Genomic DNA, 19,196 nt, shown 5'->3' on the forward strand with positions numbered 1-19,196 from the left:
ACTTAACGCAGTTATTAGTGTTTCGCCACAGATGAGTGTGGCAGCGGTGGGGATGACAAATGAGGTGGCGGTCGCTGTGGTGAAAGGAGTCATGGTCTCATGGAGGCAAGGGCGCAAATATTCAATTTGGGCATATACTAAACCCTACAGCCCAATGGCAGAAACTCATTGGTGACAGAGTTTCGGAGTGGTACCCTCACGACATTAAACATGACTATCCTCAAATCATGGCTAGCCAAGGATAAGAGTATGACACCATCGCTTTCTCTTTATAGTTTATTATCGCTTCGTACTTTTCTTCTTTGACATTATATTAGCTATATGCCTATATGGCCTATCAGGTGTATTCTTATTTGCCAATGTTTCATGGGATGTTAGTTTGAAGATAGAGTTGCATTTGTTTGTATATTTGTGTTTCGTTGCATTTTTTGCCGGGGGAGGGGGGTTTATCAGTCCAGTAAGTAGGGTGTAAAAATATGGCGTGTTTGGATTAGAGAATTTGAAGGAAAAGTGGTTGATCTAAATTTGTTGGTTGCTTTATATTTGTACACCATTTCCTAAAAGTTATGTTCTAATTTCAATTATTATCTTAATTGTGTTCTATACTTTAGAAATGGTATGAAATTTGAAGATGTTTCAAGTTTTTATTCGAGTGAAAATTGTTTGACGCGATATATATGCATGACAAGGTTGTTGAATTCTGCATTTTTTTTATTCCAACTTAATGTCATTTCTATAATGCCATGGAGGAATAAGTATTTATAATTGCTTCTTCCGCTGTGGGGAAAGGAGTCATGGAGGCAAGGGCTATGGGTAAATTATTTGGAGATTTATGATTGTGTTGTAAATCTGATGGCAACAAACGATATATGTATTATTTTAGAGCCTCAATACAAGCTATAGGTAGAAATAAGTTCTCTAAAATGTTGTTATATTCCTAGAAACAAAAGTGAATATTTTCTTTTGGCAGGACAAAATTGAATATTTACTTCAGATTGAAATAGGTTCAACAATGGCTAGCCTTCATTAATCTTAGAATCTTTCTTATGCACTCATATTCATGCTACTATAAATTAATTTCTTGGTCCTTGCTTGGCTGCTTTTCGTGTTTTAAGGTCAATCAAAACAGTCAAACGTTCATGTCGCTTGGTTTAAATGAAAAATATGACGAATATTATTTTGACTGTTGTTTATCATGGAGAAAGACAAAAGGCTGGGTATGATTATAAATCTATAGAGATAAATGATGTCTTTCTAATGTGACGAACAAGCCCACCAATGCACCCAAATATGTTCCCAAGCCATTACATCCTACGGGCCTTTGTGTCACAATCACCGACAACGAGAGTGAGGGACGCAACAGAAATCCTACCTAGCGACAGTTGCAGGTATGATTTTATAAATTATTTAATCTCCTTCATAACATAATGGGTTAAAATATTTTAGTGAAATTGAGGATTTTTGTTTATGTAGGTTACAATTTACAAATATGAATTTTACATAGTTCAGTCTTACAAGTTTGCTATATACCCAAATTCCTCATACATAGTACTTATTCTATCCCATTAAAAACAAATGTCAAAACATTGTTTTTTAATGTAAATTGAATAATCTAATCTCAAACTTGATAGTTTCATAGTCTCATTCAATTAAATACAATTTCATTGAATAATTACTCATGTGACTTTTCAATCCTAGACATATACATGTGAAACAAGAACATTTGTTTCTCAAAAGTAAAACCACGACCATTGATAGTTTTTCTTTCTTTTGAATTGCTTTTGTTTTTTTATTATATGACAGACCTTGCTTTCCTTATTAGTAGTTTTTGGATTTCTCAATTGGATTTTACAGCAATTTTAAGACTATGGTAAGTCGTTAAATAACTAATTGGTAAGGGTAAATAAGTGAATGTACTAGCATAGATAATATGGTCCATAGATGTACAACAGTTCCTTCGATTTTTTCTTTACCATATTTGCTTATTATGTTGATTCTTTAAGAAATTTCACAAACTAGGAGACCGTGCTACATCTATTGCAGGAATGTCCACTAACGAGACATCTTTGGAATCCGGTTGGTAGTGTTTTAAGTGACTTTCATTGAAAGAAATACGCAACGATGGAAGAGAATATGTTTTGGAGTCTTGAAGCAAACGGGCAACGTGTTTTGGAGTCTCTGTGTATCATTTTTGCTTTAACATTGCTTCGGATATGGCAAAATCGATAGACATACCTATAAATAGACTGGAATTATTTGTTGCCATATGGTGAAATTGAGAAAATATGAAAGGGTGAAACAACTAGGAGACACACTATTGATTATTTGGTGAATGTATACTTGAATAGAATTCAAATTTCATAACAATAATTATCCTTATTTGTCTTCAATTTAGTGAATTTGACGTTTTTTGGTTTACATGGAATACAATCTCTACACTGTCATGTTACTCTGTACCTTTTCTCCCAAAACCTTTTTGACGACTTACGACTTACGAAGTACTAAACTTACTAATTAATGATCTATTGCGTTGCCCAAATTCAAACGATAATCTTACTTCCCATTTCAACTTATATTACCCTCTTCGTTTTTTATAAGAAACACGGAATGAATATAAATACAATCTTATGAACATTATGATGAGATAAAATTACTTTATAAGTTTAAAAGTAACACCAAAACCGTGCATATAGTTGTTTTTTGTGACACATTTTGTCACGAAAAAAATTTAAATGATACACGGTTGAGAATATAATGGTTGTTGTTCAAACTATGAAATAATAAAGTGCTCCGTGCATCGCACGGGCTTAAAACTAGTTTCTTTTATGTGGAGTCGAACCCTGATCAATTAGCCTCAAAGGACAGGTCATATGCATACTCCAATAACCAATACAACACATGAATGTTTGTGAAGTTTTATGTACTATATTGTATATATTATAAAACAGCGGGTTTTCTTTTTGGAAAACTGAAACAGTTAATTTTTTTTTTGGGGGGAGGAGAGGGGGGCAAGTGCACCCCCTGGCCCTGCACTAGGTCCGCCATTGACTAGGGGTATAATGGACATCCACACAATATGTTATAACAATATCTCTAATTTTATATTTCTATAATTTATAAAAAATCTATTCTAATACTTCCTCCGTCTTTTAATACTCGCAACGTTTGTTAATTTCACGCATGCCAATGCACAACTTTGATCATTTATATCTTAAATTATCTTTATGCAAAAATTATAAAAAGTTGATATTTTGAAAAGTAGATTATATGAATAGTGGCAAAAGTCCAAACGTTGCGAGTATTGAAAGACGGAGGAAGTATTTAATAGCAGGGAGGTTGGAGAGCCACGTGTCCCCCTCCTGGAATTTTAGAATTTAATTACATTTTTTAAAAAAAAAACCCTAAATAACAAAAACGGTTAAACGACAAATCAGAAGATAAAGTCATCCTCTCCTTCAACCTTCAACTCTCTCCTTCAACCTTCACATCTGAAAAAACAAAAAACCAAAATTGCATCAATTCATCCATTCAAGCATCAATTATCTCCAACCTTAAATCCTATGTCAAATTGTTAACACATTGCTAACACGAACCGCATCATCCACTGAGAACAGAAACCTATCCGATCCAAAAAAATCAATCCCATATTTGCATCATCCTCCGCAAGGAACTCCCGTAATTTCCTCCTGATTGTCTCCTACCTATCCAACTCTGCCTCAAATGTCACCCTCTTCACCGGACCACCATCACCACGCTCCCCTGCGAGTCTGCGACACGAGGCCAAACATCCCAAAAATCATCAAAACAGGCGTTGAATTGAACCTGAAACCGCACACAATCGTTGAGAAAACTTACTGACTACAAAGCCGATTGAAACGGTAACTCAACTAAACACCATTCAAGCATCAATTATCTCCAACCTTAAATCCTATGTCAAATTGTTAGTTTAATTTCAAAAAGAAAACCCAAGAAGCCTCATTTTTTGTCGTTTATGGGTGGGTTTTGCTGTTGAATTTTCCAATGAGAATCAGGTAAGTTCCTTCCTCTTTTTAATGAAATTAATCGTTTTTTTAATAATATTTTTGTCAAATTTTGTTTTAGTGATGAGAAGGTTGTTCTGAATCTCAATGATAGGATATGGATACATGACATAGAAATATCTAAATACAAATGTTAAATATCTGCACTTGGTCCTTCCGTCGGTGACACCGCGGCGGCGCCGGTCTAAGATGATGTTGGGTTCAAAAGAATTAGTATAATTTCTGGGTGTGATTGATTTGCCGATTATTGGTTTAATTGATTTGTTGCCATTTAATTTTTTGCATGAAAAAAATTGATTGAAGGTGAAGAAAAATGGTGACGTTTCAATTTGGAAAATATTTGTGTTTAAATAACTGAAAAGGGTAATTGCTAATCCAACTGTTCTAAAAGAAATTGCGTTTTATGCACAGTTTTTCATTTTAATTTCCCTATAATCTTTAGTATACCTTTACCCCTTCCTTAATTTAATTTCAAGTTCCCCCCATCCCCAATGTTAGAGGTTTGGGAAAAAAAGCTCTCCCGAAAACTTGATGAAAATAGTTAATTTTAGGATAATTTTAATGAGAACAGATTTGGGATTCAATCTATAGGACTTGTGAAATTTATGTTGTTCAAGAGGATTTTACAGAATTTTATGGTCTAATATCATGAGAAATTTTCTACGGAGTAATATTTTGTATTTTGATTAACTTTTCAGATATACAAATCATTTTCTATGCTCAATTTGCAATTTTGGGTACCGACTTTGTTTTTCTCTACGATTTGCATTATTATTTGGTCGATTACAAGAGAACATAGTAAACTTGGCCAGGTTTTAATGGGGAAAGGCATGGGGTTTGGACCATACTTGTGACATTTTGGTTGCTTTAGATTAATTTTCAGAGGAACTTTTAATCCTTTGTATTTTGTGAACTTTTTCAGGGTAGAAGTTGTAGATAAAATGCTTAGTGCCTTTGCTTTATAAGGGACAATGACATATCGCATATCTTAACAAAATAACAAGGACTACGTATGTAATTTTGATTATCAAAATTCATAATTGTATCCTGCTTTGTATAATTTGGAGATGGTGTTATGCTTCTTCATGTTTTCATGCCTCATACATTATACATTCTTTTATAAAAGTTAGGTTTGCTTGGGAGAAAATCGTGAATGATCATGTTTGGTGTTCTAGAATGGTTTTATAGGTTATGGTTTAAAGAATTCAGAGGAGTGGAAATGGAAGTTTAAACATTCAGAGGAGGATTTTGTTGTTGTTTGATGGAGTAGTTTGTCCACTCTTCTACTATTTAATAACAGGGAAGTTCAAGAGAATTTGTTGTTGTTTTATGGAGGAATATATTTTGATTGGATTTATCAATATGGCTAGCAGTAGCTTTGGACGAAATACATATTGGATGGGGTTTTTTCTTAATTGATGTCCTCATCTCAGGTAATTCTACTATGTTTCCCCTCCACAATTTTTGAGGGATTTTCTCTAAGCTTAGTCCTAATTTTGTTGTCCTTCAATTGTTAAAGGACCCTTTTTGTTTGTATTTTTCCTAGGGGAGTGGCTAAATATTCAAGATTAGATTCTTGACCACATTGTAGGCATTAAATGATTTTGGAGCTATATTGTACTCCATTCTGTTTGTTTACTCTTCTTCGAAGAATCTTGGCCTGTATCACTATTAGAAAATGCATGTTTAACGACAACGTATTGCAGACAACTTAAATATTATTTCGTTAAAATAAGTAACGCGCTAATTTTCATTCATCTTTTTTGCTTGAATCTTCCTGCTTCTACATGTTTTCATCTCCCCCCTATTTCTCTCCTTTTCTGCACCATTTTTAAATAGTCAGCAGTAAGGTACAATATGGTGGAGGAACATTGCATGCCAGTATGAGGGCCTATACAGTCATTTCTGATGGTTATGTTATTGATAGAGATGATAGTGCCTTGATGTTCAAGCATTGTATTTTAATGTGGTTGTATTGAGTTTAGGCAGCTTTTCTTGCAGTGTGTTCAAATAAATTTATATTCATGCTTTTCAGAGATGAGAAGAAACTGTTATTGTTTAGTGAAAAGAAAAAAAGAGAAAAAATAAAATAAAATTGTTCATTGTTATTTCCAATCTATGCAGCGTCCAAAACCCTAATTGAACTCGCCTAATTTCAAATTCCTGTAAGTAATTTGCAATATACGCCTTGTACTGTTGTCGGCTGCTAAAATTTGATGGTTTAAACTTTTAGCTATATAATCTTGAAAAGTAATTTGGTTTATGAACCTGCAGTTAATCCCTGAGGTGGAGCAACAATTGCTTTAGCAAGTCATGAGTCTCACACCAGAGCAGATCAATATGTTGCCTCCAGAGCAGAGGCATCAAGTCCTTAAATTTTAACAGATGCTTTGTCAATGATGTAGTGTCAGTAACTCATTTCAGTTATATGTGTGTGGGTTATTTAGTTTTCCGATGTTGTATGAGTAAGACAGAAATAGATGGCTAAGTTTCAAATTCAAAACCCTCTAAATGTATGGCTATAAAACGTTGTGAGAGAAATTAGTTTTAATGTTACCCCACTGGTTTTTCTCGAGGACTAGGTGAGCTTCGACAGTTGGTTGTAATTAGATCTTTTCCGTTCCCAGGTGAGTTTGGAAAATAATGGAAGAAGAACCAACCCTTTTGTGCCAAAGTGAGTTTCTTTAGGTGACTTTGAAAACACTTACCAAAAATTGCTACCGATGTAATTTTCATGTTAATTAAGTTATGACTCGTAATTTTAGGAACGTGGTTGCTTATGGCTCAACCATGTTGAAATTGAGTATTCCTTACTATGTTTTGTAAATCATATTGATTTCTATTTTAGAATGTTGTATATAAAATTGCAATGTTGGTATAATGCTCTGTGTTTTTTCTCCTTTATAGAAACACGTACAAAAATAAATATGATGGACAAAAATTAAAAGTCACCTTAAAAACAAAACAAGAACCGTGCATCGCACGGGTGCAAAACTAGTTGATATTCAAAGTAAATATCGAAACAAATCAAACCATATCACACACGACTATATATATATATATATATATATATTTCGGTTTTTTCATGAAATGCCCCTGAGGTTTGCAATAATGCACCAAATACCCCTGCGCGTTTCAAAATTCATAGAATACCCCTATTTTTCCGTACTGTTCATTAAATGCACCTGTACTTAACGGACGTTAGCCTGCCGTTGGCTGTGTTTTACCATTCTACCCTTAATTCATATTTGGGGCTATTAAGGATGAAAAACCCTAAAGAAAATCAAAAAAAAAAAAAAAAGAATCTCAATCTTCTTCGCTTTCTCTCTCATCTCCCCTGTTCTTCTTCCTTGAATTCTACTCAAACGCTACAAAATCTGGGTGTTCTTTGGGTGAATTCGGGACAAAAAGGGGATATTTGAAGCGATTTCGATCTCACCCCCAATTCATCAATGGCAGATTCACCTCAAATTACTCAGAAACACAAGGCTCCATGAGGGTTCGATCTCACCCCCAATTCATCAACAGCCATTGATCTTCTTCCAGTGATTTGGTGGTGCAAGTGGTGGGAAGTCCGACGAATCCACCATTGTCGCCGACGAAGGTTGAAGGCTGGCCAATTCCGCAAACTCCAAGAAGAGGAAGGAACCCGAGAAGTTGCAGAAGGTTGAAGAAGTGGGTCCTGTTTGGTGGGTTGAAACCTCCAAGAACATCTCCCTTCATTTTCAATTCGATCCAGATGGTCAATTCTCTGCTAATCTCTCTTTTTTCTCTTTCTCTTGGTTTCGCGTTTGTAATTGTGGTTGCAAATTTGCAGGGAATAAAAAATTTAGGGGTACTTGAGATGCAAATTGCTTTTATTATTTTGTATATTTATTGAGATTGGTGGGATTATTGGAAATTTGAAGTTTAGTTTTTGAGAATGAGATTTTTGGGTTGTGTTACTTTGAGATGAATTTTTGTGGAAATTTAATTCAATTTAACATGATAATTTGATTTTGTCTATTTTTCCTTCCTTTTAATGATAGATTCCAGAAATGAATTTGTTGTCTACAGATCCCTTAATATTGATATTGTGGATTGTGGATTAAGCCTAATTAGTAATTTACTTGTGAGTTATCAGGAGTTCGTATTAATGTTTGTTTATTCAGAGGTTTAATTGGTTATTTTGAGGCCTCTAAACATGGAGGATCCGAGGCAAGCAAAGAATCAAGTAATGAATTGTAAAATCCAAGAATATGAACTTGAAAATTTATTTCAAACACTATATAAAATGTTAAATCTTACAACTTTGCACTTCCTGTACTGCAGTTTCTGATAGTTTTGCTTATGAGGGTGCAGTACTGAACGAACTAAAGCAGTGGAAGGAGCTCTATGGAGAAGGAGGGTCAAGAAATGAGCAACTTACTTACTTCTTATAGGAAGGTGGTATGGAGAAGGCGGGTCAAGAAAGAAGGATCAGTTGTAAGAGAACTCTGAGTCCTCTTTGGCAATAGATACATATCATAAGGCACTGAAGGAAGCTTATGTAATTTGTATTTCTTGTTAAACACTTTTGGTGGGCGAGTGGGAAAAAGCGAGTTTTAGATATAGATGCAACGAGGGCTTACATATATCTACTTATACCGTATTCTGTATTAAGAGTTTGCTCATGTTGTATAAGAAAAATAAAGCCTAATTTAACTTACAATTAATTTATGTACTACCAGTTACTGCGGCAGTAGCCATTTGTATATTATGTCTTATTTAACTTACAATTAATACTTGTTCTATCTCTTCTAAGTACTTGAATTTGAAACTGAGTGTCTAATGGTTAATTAAAGTTGGTTTGCATTGCAAACTTCTTCTGTTTATTAATGGAAATTTGTTACAAACTGCTCTACTTCATTGTTACTTTGCTAGGAAAATTAGAAATGCAAAATAGCCGTTAGATTCAAATTCTGCAGTTTAAAAGCAGTTTGGGTATTTGGTGCAAACAACTTTATAAATAGGTGTATACTATGCAAAAACTTTATATGTAGGTGTATTTTATGAATTTTAAACATGACTTAACGGAGGACTAACGGAAAGTCATAATAGGGGTATTTGGTGAACAGTTTTGAAAAAATAGGGGTATTCTATGAATTTTGAAACGCGCAGGAGTATTTGGTGCATTATTGCAAACCTCAGGGGCATTTCATGAAAAAACCGTATATTTTTTATGTATAAATCATAAATGATAATTAAATTAAAATTTGTCAATGGCATCAAAAATCAAAGTACAACCATATTATATCGAAACTGAGTAGCAGTCGAGAAGTGTCGAAACAGTGATAACGAATTAACGATACACTGATACGGGATACCACATTTTACACAAAACTTCACCTTGTTTTTGCTTTTGTTACACGTCCCAATATCACAGGTTACAAGTCTCTCTCTCACTTTCTCTCACTCCCCGTCACCACTGCCACTATCCCTACCGCCGGCCACCTGCAGCACCGCCAAACACCGGATATCCCTCCTCAACCACCCGACCATCAATCCTCTCATAATTTCCCCTCTTTATTGCTTTTTCTTACTTTCTCAAACCCCATGCTTGCGACAAATAGAATTGGGAGTTTTTGAATGCAAAGGATTGGCTTCAAATTGGAGATTGCGAGTCATTGAAGGAGCCATTCTTAGACTTCTTTTGTCTTGTATTTGCATTGATCATCATCGTAAGTGTTAATTTTGCTCTCTTTTCTATTGAAATTGATTTTGTTTTGGAAAGAATTAAGCTTGCTTTGGATTGGAATCTTTTGTTGGATATTGATTGCTAATTGTTGTCATATATAATTGAAATCATCATATTGTGTTAGGAAATTATTATTTACCCGAAAATCTTCTGAAATCATCCGTTTCTAGTCATATATTCCTAATTCCTGTAACTAATGTAATCCTGCTATTTGGTGATATGAAAAGTTCAATCCCATCTGGAAAATTTGCTAAGGTATTGATTCTCAATTGGAGTTAAGTACGAGGCGTCCAGATCGTTGCTTTTGGCAATTGCACTCCGAACATAGAGCTATTGGCCAGTTTGGTAAACGGTAGTTAAATTTAGAGGCTGAATTGAGTTGTGTAGCATAACATGAGGAGATTTCATGAGATTGTTTAAAAGTCTTCTCTTAATAATTAAATTGTTTTTGAGTTGAAGTATATGAATATAATGTACAAAACAAGGGTAGTTTCCTAGTAGTTTAAAATTTTATTGTAATTTGAAGATGAATAATATCTAAACAAATCATCAAATAGATGATTCAACATTTTTTTGTCTTCTATACTAGTTTGAAAATTTGCTGAAGGTTCATAACTTCATACCCCGAGTAGAAAATCACCAAATGTTTTGTGGTTTTGTCTCTCTACTCGGTACTTAAATTTCTTGCTCATGCCAATAGTCTACTACCCCGCATTATACCTTCAGCTTGATTGTTTCACTATTAATATGAAATATCATCAATTTCTTTCTTTTTTTACTCTCTGGAAAGCAACATGCTGTTTCAAACTTTAGCTCTTTTTGTTAGACGATGAATGTGATATTGTGTTTCTATTTTGCATTGTACTTGATAGTTATGCAGTTTGTACTGACATGACTAATTCTTGTAATGCTCGAGTAAGTGAATGCTGATGTTTTTTCTTGCAGATATTAAATACAAAGGTGTAACAGCTTCATATGATCAGCAAGATGTCAATAGCTAGTCCTGTTAAGAAATTAGTTTCTTCTGTGATACTTGATTTGGATGGCACACTTCTTAATACAGGTGTGCTTTCCTTAAATGTTTTATCTTTCCTGTTTGTCATTTGGGGGTTTAAATACTCTTCTGAATGATATGAACATTTTATGTGTGGATATCACAAATCAACAATGTTTATCACCGCGCTCATGCAACTAAAATATGGGGTTAACCGGTTAGCATGGAACGGTGCTTAACAGATTGATATTCTATGAGCATCCATCCCCCTCCCCGCAAAATGTCATACCCTGAAACAGCGAAATAAAGTTTCACATTTTATTCGAGAGGTACGATTTATGTTGTGCTTTTAAATCTTGATGCTGAACTTGTTATGTGCTCATTTCCATAGAATAATGGAATACCATGCGCTCCTTGCCTCCTTTGTGGATTTCGTTATGTAAATATGGACCCACACTGCATTTCCACGGAGTTTGTAGACCTCCCCTCCTCCTCCCTCGGGTTTCGTATGGAAACTTGGAAAGACTCATGGAAGACTCTTTCCCCTAAGAACCCAAATGATTTGCATGTTGCAGCTGAACTTCTTTGTCTTACATGTTGCTAGTCTCTTCAAATATTGTTGAATTGTTTTATTTATTTATTTATTTACTTTTTGTCTTAGATAGTATCACGAGGAGAGAGAACGAATGAGAAATATTGAAGAGATCTTTTGAAGATACTTTGCATTGCTCTTAGATTTGAGCGTTTTGATTGCGGACTCCCACCTATTAAAGTTGTTGGAGAGACTGTGAGATGGACGGATTGTGGCCTTTGGCTGTCTGCCAATGAAACAGTTTACATAAGAAACGTTCATTTCAGTATAGATGGCCCTTGAAAAATCAGTTTAAGCCTTTCTTTTACAATGCCAATTTTGTGATCATTTAGTAGTGTTGTTTATGTTCGTTTTTCATTTGTGCTAGTTTTGTTTAAGGTGCTAAAGACTCGCATTAGTTTTTAGGACCATGATAAGAGGGTTTTTGTTTTTTGTTGTTCATTGTACCTAGCACTCAAAGACAAAAACATCAATGTTTCTGCAATGGTGCGGGTAAGGAGATTGAAAACTTGAAGGTATGGGGGCCATATTTTTGTAATGAAGAGAGTATGAACACTCAATCTTATAGGAAAACACTATTTGCTAATCCCTCCTAATTAGTCTCCAGCTTGCCACAAATGTTTTCTCAAGGTCAAACTCCTTTAACTTTTACCATATTTTTCCAATATCTAAGAAAATGTATAAGCATGTGGGTATTGTACTTGTTAGGTTCATCTCAATGTGTATTTAAAACCGTCAACTTCTTATATACTTCCTCCATTTTCTTTACTTCACCATTTTCCTTTTGTGTAAGTTACATATTAGTTGCACCGTTTTCTTTTATGGTATGTTCTCACGTGTTTTTTGTTGTGTTTAGACACTAAGTACTCACTTTATCCTTACTCACATTTCATATTTACCATTGTTACCTAACATTTTCCTTCTCTTTTGTTTGTTATCATATGGACAATTTTGGTATGTACAATTTTTCTTAATCTTTGCGCCCAACCCAAATGGTGCAAGTAAAAAAAAAGGAGGAAGTATCTTTTTTATACGCAATTAAAGATTATGGTCCAAAATGTGTCTTTTGGAGTCTTTGTGATGAACCGACTATATTTGACAGAAAATTAATGGCATAAATTATATTAGTTTGCTTGATGGTTGAAGAACACAAAAGGGAATACAAAAGTACTGACTTGAGGCCACCAATCTCCAGATTTAGTGACTTGAGGCCACCAATCTCCAGATTTAGTGACTTGAGGTCACCAATCTCCATATTTAGTGACTTGAGGTCACCAATCTCCATATTTAGTGACTTGAGGTCACCACTCTCCAAAGCCTAAGCTTTACCATATTCTCAACATCCCTCCCATAACCTAATGTGCCTTATTTATAACTATTCTACTACACCTATCTAATTTTTCTTTTACCTAATATCACTCACTGCATATTGTGTCCTTCCCTTACACTTGATTCATTACAGCCTGTTGAAAAGTGTTCGTGGCAACTAATTTGGGAGTTGGGGGAAGGTAGTACTTCATGCTAACTAAAACTGTAGGCAATTTACTAATTGCCATTTTAACTTGGTCTATAATCATCCAAAGCCAAAGAACAGTTATCTGGAATTCTTGCACTGCATCTGTAGTGACAAGACTGACAACAGACAGGTTTACTGTATCAGGCACTTAAAATGATAAAATGTGGCTTCGTTCAACTAAAATTGATAAGAAAAGAAAGAAAATAAAATTTGTGACGTGTTAAGATTTTATTTGCGGATGCAGAAATTGGAATTACATTTATGCTTCTCTACTAGATTCTTTATTCTGGCAGTTTAGAAAGGTCAATACACATGAGGGACAAGGCTTGGTGGATGCTCACCTCTAGTGTGTTGACTGTTGAGACTCTTGAGAGCCTAGAAGTGCTTGAGGATAAGACGCAAACCTGTTTAATTTATTTATTTTAGTTTGTTCTATATATTATTAAAATTGAGAAACTTGGTGATGTTTATTACTATTATACAATGTTATAATGCATTTTAATGAGTTTCGTGTTTTTAGTTCTTATTCTTGTAGTATGTGGTTCCAAATTACAAACATTGTGCCTAAGGCCCTTGCTTTGAGGAGGTGCTTGGAACCGCCTCTGAACTTATGCCTAGGCTCTAGGACCCCATTGTATTATTGTGCGTCATGCCTTTTGAAACACTGCTAGGTGATTAAATGATGATTTAGTTACAATTTTATGACAGATGGAGTAATAACTGATGTCATGAAGAGTTTCTTGGTTAAGTATGGAAAGCTGTGGGATGGGAGAGAGACTCTTAAGATAGTTGGAAAGACCCCCTTGGAAGCATCTACTGCTGTTGTAGAAGCTTATGAACTGCCTTGCACGGCAGAGGAATTTGTAAAAGAATTCACCCCAATGTTCTCTGATCAGTAATGAAACTTCTACCTGTCTTCTTCCTGCAATATCTATTAGGATCACTAGTCAAAGGACGTTGATGTTGCTATCATTTTGTTTTCTTGTTGTTAATGTGTTAGCAAGTGCCAAGTATTAAGTGAAATTCATATATAAAGCATGAACATCTTTTTAGGCCTATTATGGCACATCAAGCAGTGATATTGCTTTCTAAGGATTGGAAGCAAATATATAGTTCCCTTTTCTCTATATCATTTTTGTGCTTTCTTCCGTACATAGTGATTGCTGATCTCACATCAATTACTGAAGCTATCTAGACAGTTGTTGGTTCCATTTCGTCATTTGTCAGTATATGTTTTATGTTCTTATTGAATAATTGTCCTTCTGTCTGAATGTTCATTTCTTTTTCTAAACCATTTTGGTGATGATTTAGTCATATTAGGAAACTCCTATTTAGGACGAGGGCATTTGTAGAAATTTTTGTTCAATTGAAAGTTGTAACTTGTTCTGTCTCAGCCTTCGCTTTCTTTGGAGATCTGGCATTTAAATTGTGCTATTGTTGTGTATGTAATTGTTTACTGATTTACTTTGATCCTTTTCTAGTGGAGCAAAGTGTATGCGTTTCTCGCTTGAATAGCTTAATGTTTAGCTGTTTCTTTTTATGTAGAATAAGCATATCTTAGATCTGTAAATAAGTTTTTTCTTCTTGAGTATTCATTGCTGCTTGAACATGTTATTGCAATTTCTACTGTAGTTTGAACAACATCAAACCTCTTCCAGGGGCCAACCGATTGATTAATCATTTGCATGGTCATGGAATACCAATCGCCTTGGCGTCAAACTCTCCAAGACCTTTCATTGAGAAGAAATTGTCCTATCATCCGGGTACATAACACTTTAAGGCTTTTCCTTTTTACTGGTGGCATTGTTTCCGAAGATGAGCAGAATCTTTTCCTTGAATGTTTATGTATCTTCTTCAACATCATTATATGCTTACTCATTTTTTTCATTTTTAGGCTGGAAAGATTCATTTTCTGTTGTAATTGGTGTAGATGAAGTTAAGGCTGGAAAGCCATCTCCTGATTTGTGAGTAACAAGTACAATTTTGGTTTACCAAATTGTTTTATCATATTTGTATACATACAAACTTCTATTATCTCTCTTCTTTCCCCCTTGCATCGTGCAATGAAGGGTACAATTTTTTGCATTTACATGAGGGCTGTTGTGGCTTTCTGAGGATCTGGGCAGTAACTTGTTTTTTTAATCTAGTTAAGCAATATACTTTTCTAATATGCATGCTTTGTATTTTCATGTGGCAAGGTTCCTTGAAGCAGCCAAAAGGCTCAACGTCCAACCTTCCAGTTGCCTCGTGATTGAAGATTCTATGTGAGTGTAGTAAAGGTTGTCAGAGATGCTCAGCTTAAAGTTGCACATAATTCTACAAGAATGCGAAATTACTTGTGGACATGAGAAATTAAATGGTCGATGTTGTGTTATAATTATTAGGAAACTTCTCTGGACGTAAATAACAATGATTAACCGAATCGTGTTTTTTTCTAAAAAGCCGTAGTTTGTTGTGACGCTGGGGGTCTATGATGGTTAAAGGTAGCTATCCATTGCCTGCTTTGCAAGTTATGTTTACAATTTAGGTCTGTAGATATAAAAGTGGATGTTCAGTTCTCAAAAATCACTAGCAACTTATAAGTTATAAATGGTTGTAATTCTTAGTATGGGGAGCCTCGGCAAATTTTCCTAGTTAGTACATGGTTATTTCAAACCTTATCTAATTATCTTGATCCACTATGCTTAGAAGATATCTGATACCTCTGAATTTCGATGACTTGGTACTTACATGGACCACTCTTTAACCTTGTTTTATACTACCATCACTAGTTCCCCCTTTTGTCTATGCATGCTTTCTTGTGCTAAGCCTGTGGCATTAGCCTTAGTCTAACTAACACCCAGCTTGGTTCTGCAAAGAGGTTCATGATATTGCAACATGTTTTTTGGATTAACCCCGTATTTGGATGACTCAAGGTGTGTGAAACCAAGTTTAAAGTTATGTAAACAAACTTTAATTTCGGAACACTTAAACAGTCATTTTTATTTTTCTTAGTTGGGATCTGTATCATATGTTGCATTTTGTCATACTTAGACACTTGGAATAAAATGTGACAAGTTTGATTTTTCTGTCTGATTTAGACCCGGTGTTACCGCGGGCAAGGCTGCTGGAATGAAAGTGATTGCTGTACCGTCACTGCCAAAACAATCACATCTCTACACAATGGCGGATGAAGTCATTAATTCTCTTTTTGATTTACGTCCAGAGCAATGGAGCTTGCCTCCATTTGAAGATTGTAAGTTGCTTTGAATTAAAAACTTCATATCAGAGATGGTTCCCTGTTTTGCAGTATAAGTAACTGAATTTTCACTGAATCTGTACAGGGATTGATGGAACTCTTCCCATAGAATCTTGGAATATCGGTGGTCCTGTCATTAAGGGATTTGGCCGTGGGTCAAAGGTTCTTGGCATCCCTACAGGCGTGTTTCAATTCATTGCTGATTTCCTTGTTAGATGAAATTTCTGCAATATCTATATAATTTGTTATTATAATGTATTTCACATCCTAGGTCGACTATCGAGTGATACTCATTACTCTGTTTGTTTTATAACTTATTAACTACTTGAGAAATAGGGATTTGGATAATTGCTTTTGAATTTAAACCTAAAGCACTTTGTACGTAATAGGAGGATATTGAAAATTTGAATAAATCTGAACTGGTTAGGGGATTGTTGAGTCATAGTCAAGATTTTACATTACTGTTACATCACACTAAATTGGATTTGGTATATTTCAGAATCTATGTTCTGATAATTTCTTCAATCTTTTGTAGCTAATTTGTCCACTGAGAGCTACTCAAGTCTTCTCTCTGAATATCCATCTGGTGTATACTTTGGTTGGGCGGGAGTTTCCAAACGAGGAATTTACAAGATGGTTATGAGCATTGGCTGGAATCCTTACTTCAACAATCCAGAAAAGACAATAGTGAGTGGAACATGAAATTTCTGGACGTGTACACATTTTTGCTTAACTTCTACTATTGTTACGTATTTAAGATTTAATCTGTAAATTCCTTTTGTTTTTTTGAAGGAACCTTGGCTGCTTCATGAGTTTGAAGATGACTTTTATGGAGAAGAATTACGTCTAGTTGTTGTTGGTTATATACGACCCGAGGTATGGTTTATATTTGTAAACTTCCACTATCCTCTCTCCACACTATAATGTATACTATATTCAAGACATTTTCGACTTAAATATTTTTACAGGCCAATTTTCCTTCTTTGGAAAGTCTTATAGCAAAAATTCACGAGGATGGGAGAATAGCAGAGAACGCACTTGATCTTCCCGGTTACTCAAAATACAAAGATGACCCTTATTTAAATAGCTTGTTGAAAACCACTTGTAGTAGCCACTCATAAGTCCGATCCTTGAGCTCTCGGCTTTGGGTTGGCTTTATTGCCTATTATATTGGCTTGTCCAATCCTTTCCTTGTTGTTTCCTTAACATGTTAAATTCTTGTTATCTCTAAATGAACATGCTTTTCAGGAGCGTATATAATGTTAAATGTTGTTGGTACAGAAATTATCAATTATGACTAGGAGAACATGCATTTAGCAATATATGTTACAGATTGTTTGTTACATTGTCAAAATTATGATTTTGTAATGGCTGGAATAGTATGAGCATCGTTCCTTTCGAAACACTTCCACACCAGAGGTGCATTCCAGCCATCACTCAGTTAAATTGATTAACTTGCTTGCTTGATTTTTTACATATTTTTGTTATTTAAAAACAATTCTCCAAATCAAGTCAATATGAGTGTTCGTAATCAATATATTTTCAATTTTCGGAAGAAATTTGAATGATGAAATGAAGTTGGGAAGTACTCTGTAACGAATGATGAAGAGAAGACGTTAATATAAGCAGGAAAAAGGGAGGGGAAAGTAAAATTAAGATAGATGAGGTGGCTAGTGTAGAGGATGATCAAGGAAAGAAAAACACAAGGGTTGTGATGGTGGTTTAGGAGCATATTATCCCTAGTATAGCAGCGGAGGTTGTTAAGCAACCCCGTAAATATCAACGATAGGCCTTGCTTGGAACTGCAGGGGTTGGAGAGTCCTAGTGCGGAAAATGCACTTAAAAGTGTAACTAGAATGGAACATCTCCAATTTGTCTTGCTGACAGAGTCAAAGTTAAAAGGTAAGGAATGAGAGAGTGTGATAAGGAAGGTAAAGCTGAATAATTCTATATGTGTTCATTATGGCGGTGATGGGAGGCATAGGAGCATATTAAAGGAGCTTAGTCTCGGAAACACTTTAACTTGCTCTGTATTGGTGATTTCAATGGAACAAAGTGAAATTGACGGCACATATTTTGGAAGAAATCCTGCAAGATAGATGCTGAGATAGATGAGTTAGAGTGCAGGGAGGAGACGTCCTGGGATCAAAGAAGTACACAAGATTGGCTCCGAAATGGTGGCAAGAACACAATTACACAACCTTTTTCACATGAAGGCTGAGTAGCGGCGTAAAAGAAATAAAATTGTGGGAGTTTATCATGATGGAGGTACATGCAAAGACGGCGAGGAGGAGGAGGAGGAGGTGGAAGCTGTTTTTGTTACCTATTTTCAGGCTCTTTTTACTACTAACGTACAACACTAATGATATGCACAAAGTTCTTGATAAAGTCCAAGCTTGTGTTACTGACGAGTGACGACATGAATGCCATGTTGACCGCGAAATATACGGGGCATGCTTGGATTGAGGGTAATGTTTTAAAGGGGTAATAAAAGTCAAACTAAGGTAATTGAAGGTGATGATGAGGGGTTGAAGTGGTGGCAAAGGGAACAAGCTAGTGTTGGCAAGAAGAAAATAAAAGGGAAGGGGGAACAAATACCCTCATTATGGGGGGAATAGTTACCCACCATCCCACTAGGGTGATTATTACCCTCATTTAGGGGGTAATTACTTCCCCCCTTCCTCCCTTCTCCTCACAACACCACCACTACCACAACTTCTCATCACAATACCACCACACCACCCCCCTTGTAACCACCTCAATTCAACTTCATTGTCCTTTTATTATGGTGGTTTGACTTTCATGACCCCATAATCCATTACACCCAATCCAAGCGTGCCCTAAAACTCAAGAAAATGTGGCGGAAGAAAAGGTAACATCGTATGTAGTAGATATCCTTAATAATTGCTCCCCAATTGAGCAGATCAATAACCCCATGTTGTCCTAATTCCCAAGAAAATGTCGTGCAAATCCACCAAGGATTATCGGTCTTCACAAATTCTTATTTACAATGGGTGTACAATAAATATTGTACACCGGAATAAAAGTTAACTCAAAACGCTTAAAAGTTAAGCATATATATGTAAAAGTTATCTATTTT

At 35.2% G+C, this 19,196-nt stretch overlaps 1 protein-coding gene and 1 long non-coding RNA gene across 4 annotated transcripts; both read left to right on the forward strand.

The window, feature by feature from the left end:
- The first annotated feature begins 3,421 nt into the window (after positions 1–3,421).
- Positions 3,422–8,734, forward strand: LOC110786464 (uncharacterized). Of its 2 annotated transcripts, none has more exons than XR_002532873.2 (3): positions 3,422–4,031; positions 6,315–7,782; positions 8,352–8,734. It is a non-coding gene; the product is annotated as an uncharacterized lncRNA (long non-coding RNA). The 2 variants fall into 2 exon arrangements; XR_008924140.1 differs by having other exon boundaries at positions 8,382–8,734.
- Positions 8,735–9,600: 866 nt separating this feature from the next.
- LOC110786462 (bifunctional riboflavin kinase/FMN phosphatase) lies at positions 9,601–17,439 on the forward strand. Of its 2 annotated transcripts, XM_021991019.2 has the most exons (11): positions 9,601–9,739; positions 10,702–10,819; positions 13,567–13,753; positions 14,491–14,621; positions 14,753–14,822; positions 15,057–15,122; positions 15,939–16,093; positions 16,182–16,277; positions 16,632–16,783; positions 16,889–16,972; positions 17,065–17,439. In XM_021991019.2, exons 2-11 carry the CDS (start codon positions 10,732–10,734, stop codon positions 17,215–17,217), a joined length of 1,182 nt encoding a protein of 393 aa, XP_021846711.1. In that variant the 5' UTR covers positions 9,601–9,739; positions 10,702–10,731; the 3' UTR covers positions 17,218–17,439. The 2 variants fall into 2 exon arrangements, with proteins under 2 accessions (XP_021846711.1, XP_021846712.1); XM_021991020.2 differs by lacking the exon at positions 13,567–13,753 and having other exon boundaries at positions 14,517–14,621.
- Positions 17,440–19,196: the final 1,757 nt, after the last annotated feature.

This window comes from Spinacia oleracea, chromosome 6 (assembly GCF_020520425.1).
Source record: "Spinacia oleracea cultivar Varoflay chromosome 6, BTI_SOV_V1, whole genome shotgun sequence".
Taxonomy (NCBI): domain Eukaryota; kingdom Viridiplantae; phylum Streptophyta; class Magnoliopsida; order Caryophyllales; family Amaranthaceae; genus Spinacia; species Spinacia oleracea.